Below are 1,539 nucleotides of genomic sequence, written 5' to 3' on the forward strand. Positions count from 1 at the left end.
GATACACTGCTCGATGGAGAATTACACTCAGTTGAAATCCCAATGGTACATATATAGAATAGACGTTTATTCGTCTGGAGCCTGTACTCTGTAGTTGATACTCGGTACAGTACGAACTACGTACTCTGTAGACTGTAAATAGAGAGGGTCAGTTTTCAGTGTATTATAGTCACTGTAGAGTGTAGAGTGTAGTGTAGACTGTAGACTGTAACTGTGGTCAGTAGTGTAGACTGTAGCATGTAGTATTTTTAAAGCAGTACTACTTTGTTTTTGTTTTTTGTTTAAAAAAACAAAACAAAAAACTTAGAGAAGTGACAGTACGTACAGTATCCTGTATCGGATGACTCTGAGTCCTGAGACTCTGAGTATGTACATATGTACATACTGCACAAATTGTGAAAGATCAGAGAGGTCGTTGACTGTTAAAGTGATGCGTCACTCGTGAGTCGTGAGTCGTGACTTGCGTAAACTTTTATATTGTTTTAATAAAAAATATTAAAAAAAATATTCATCAATGTAGTCCAACAGTGCTTACTACTCCACTATTCATAACTCAAGTACTTGAAAACTCTCAACTTCAATCTCAAGTCTCTGCTCAACAGTCAACTCTCAACACAAGGGATTCGTTTTAAAAAACAAAAATCAAGAATATAGCCCTCTAAATTATAAATACAAAGAGAAGAAGAAAACAGGCTTTGGTTTTATTTCTGTCGATCGTGGTTTTAGTATATTTATTGGTTTTCAGTTTTATTATCCTCAAGAATAAACCTATGTGTTTGTATATTCTGAGATTATTCGATCAGTGGTTGTATAGGCTATACGATAAATATTTATATATGTGTATAATTTAGAAGGCGATGGTATATATATTTTTTAAATTTATAGTTATATATCATTGCTTTCTGAAAATAGGACATATATTCATATATATTTATATATATAAATCTTGTTGCCCTTTGTTGAATAAACTGTATACAAACCCTAGAAAAGCTAATTTTGGTGTTGCATATTTATAATGAGAGATAGATATTTTAGTGATAAATAAATAGTGCATGACTACCATCTGCTGAGCGCGAGTCTTCCATAGAGTGTAGACGTACCCCAGTACGAAGACAACCACCATGTCTGCGTTAGACATGAGCGATACCATAGCCAGCCAGGCAGCCATTCCCATATTGGTTGTATCGGTGGGCTCTGTGAGCAAGGACAAGTACAAAAAGTATTTTGACGTCATCCAGGACTTCAAGCAAGCACGGCTGTCTGAATTGAACTCCATGTCATCAACGAATTATCGTACGAACGATGGATTAGTAACCTTCAAATATCTTGAGAGTGTTCCGGTGAGTATAAACACCCTGTACTGAGGATTCCGTATAAATATACATATTCGGTAATCACATATATGTTAGACATATGCTCAAATACAACGCGTATGGTAACAGGACACGAGTGTAACGACCAGTTTAAACCCACCTGTACTTCAGTATACCTCTATCATAGGTATAGATGTCTGTATATCTATATTATCATATTATATAA

At 35.1% G+C, this 1,539-nt stretch overlaps 1 protein-coding gene across 1 annotated transcript; it reads left to right on the forward strand.

The window, feature by feature from the left end:
• Positions 1–1,121: 1,121 nt before the first annotated feature.
• On the forward strand, positions 1,122–1,340 carry SARC_14068 (hypothetical protein; the record flags this gene model as incomplete). Its single annotated transcript, XM_014291799.1, has 1 exon — positions 1,122–1,340. A coding segment is annotated over one exon (219 nt), but the record flags the coding sequence as incomplete, so codon positions are not given.
• Between the last annotated feature and the right edge of the window lie 199 nt (positions 1,341–1,539).

This window comes from Sphaeroforma arctica (genome assembly GCF_001186125.1).
Source record: "Sphaeroforma arctica JP610 unplaced genomic scaffold supercont1.4099, whole genome shotgun sequence".
NCBI lineage: Eukaryota > Ichthyosporea > Ichthyophonida > Sphaeroforma > Sphaeroforma arctica.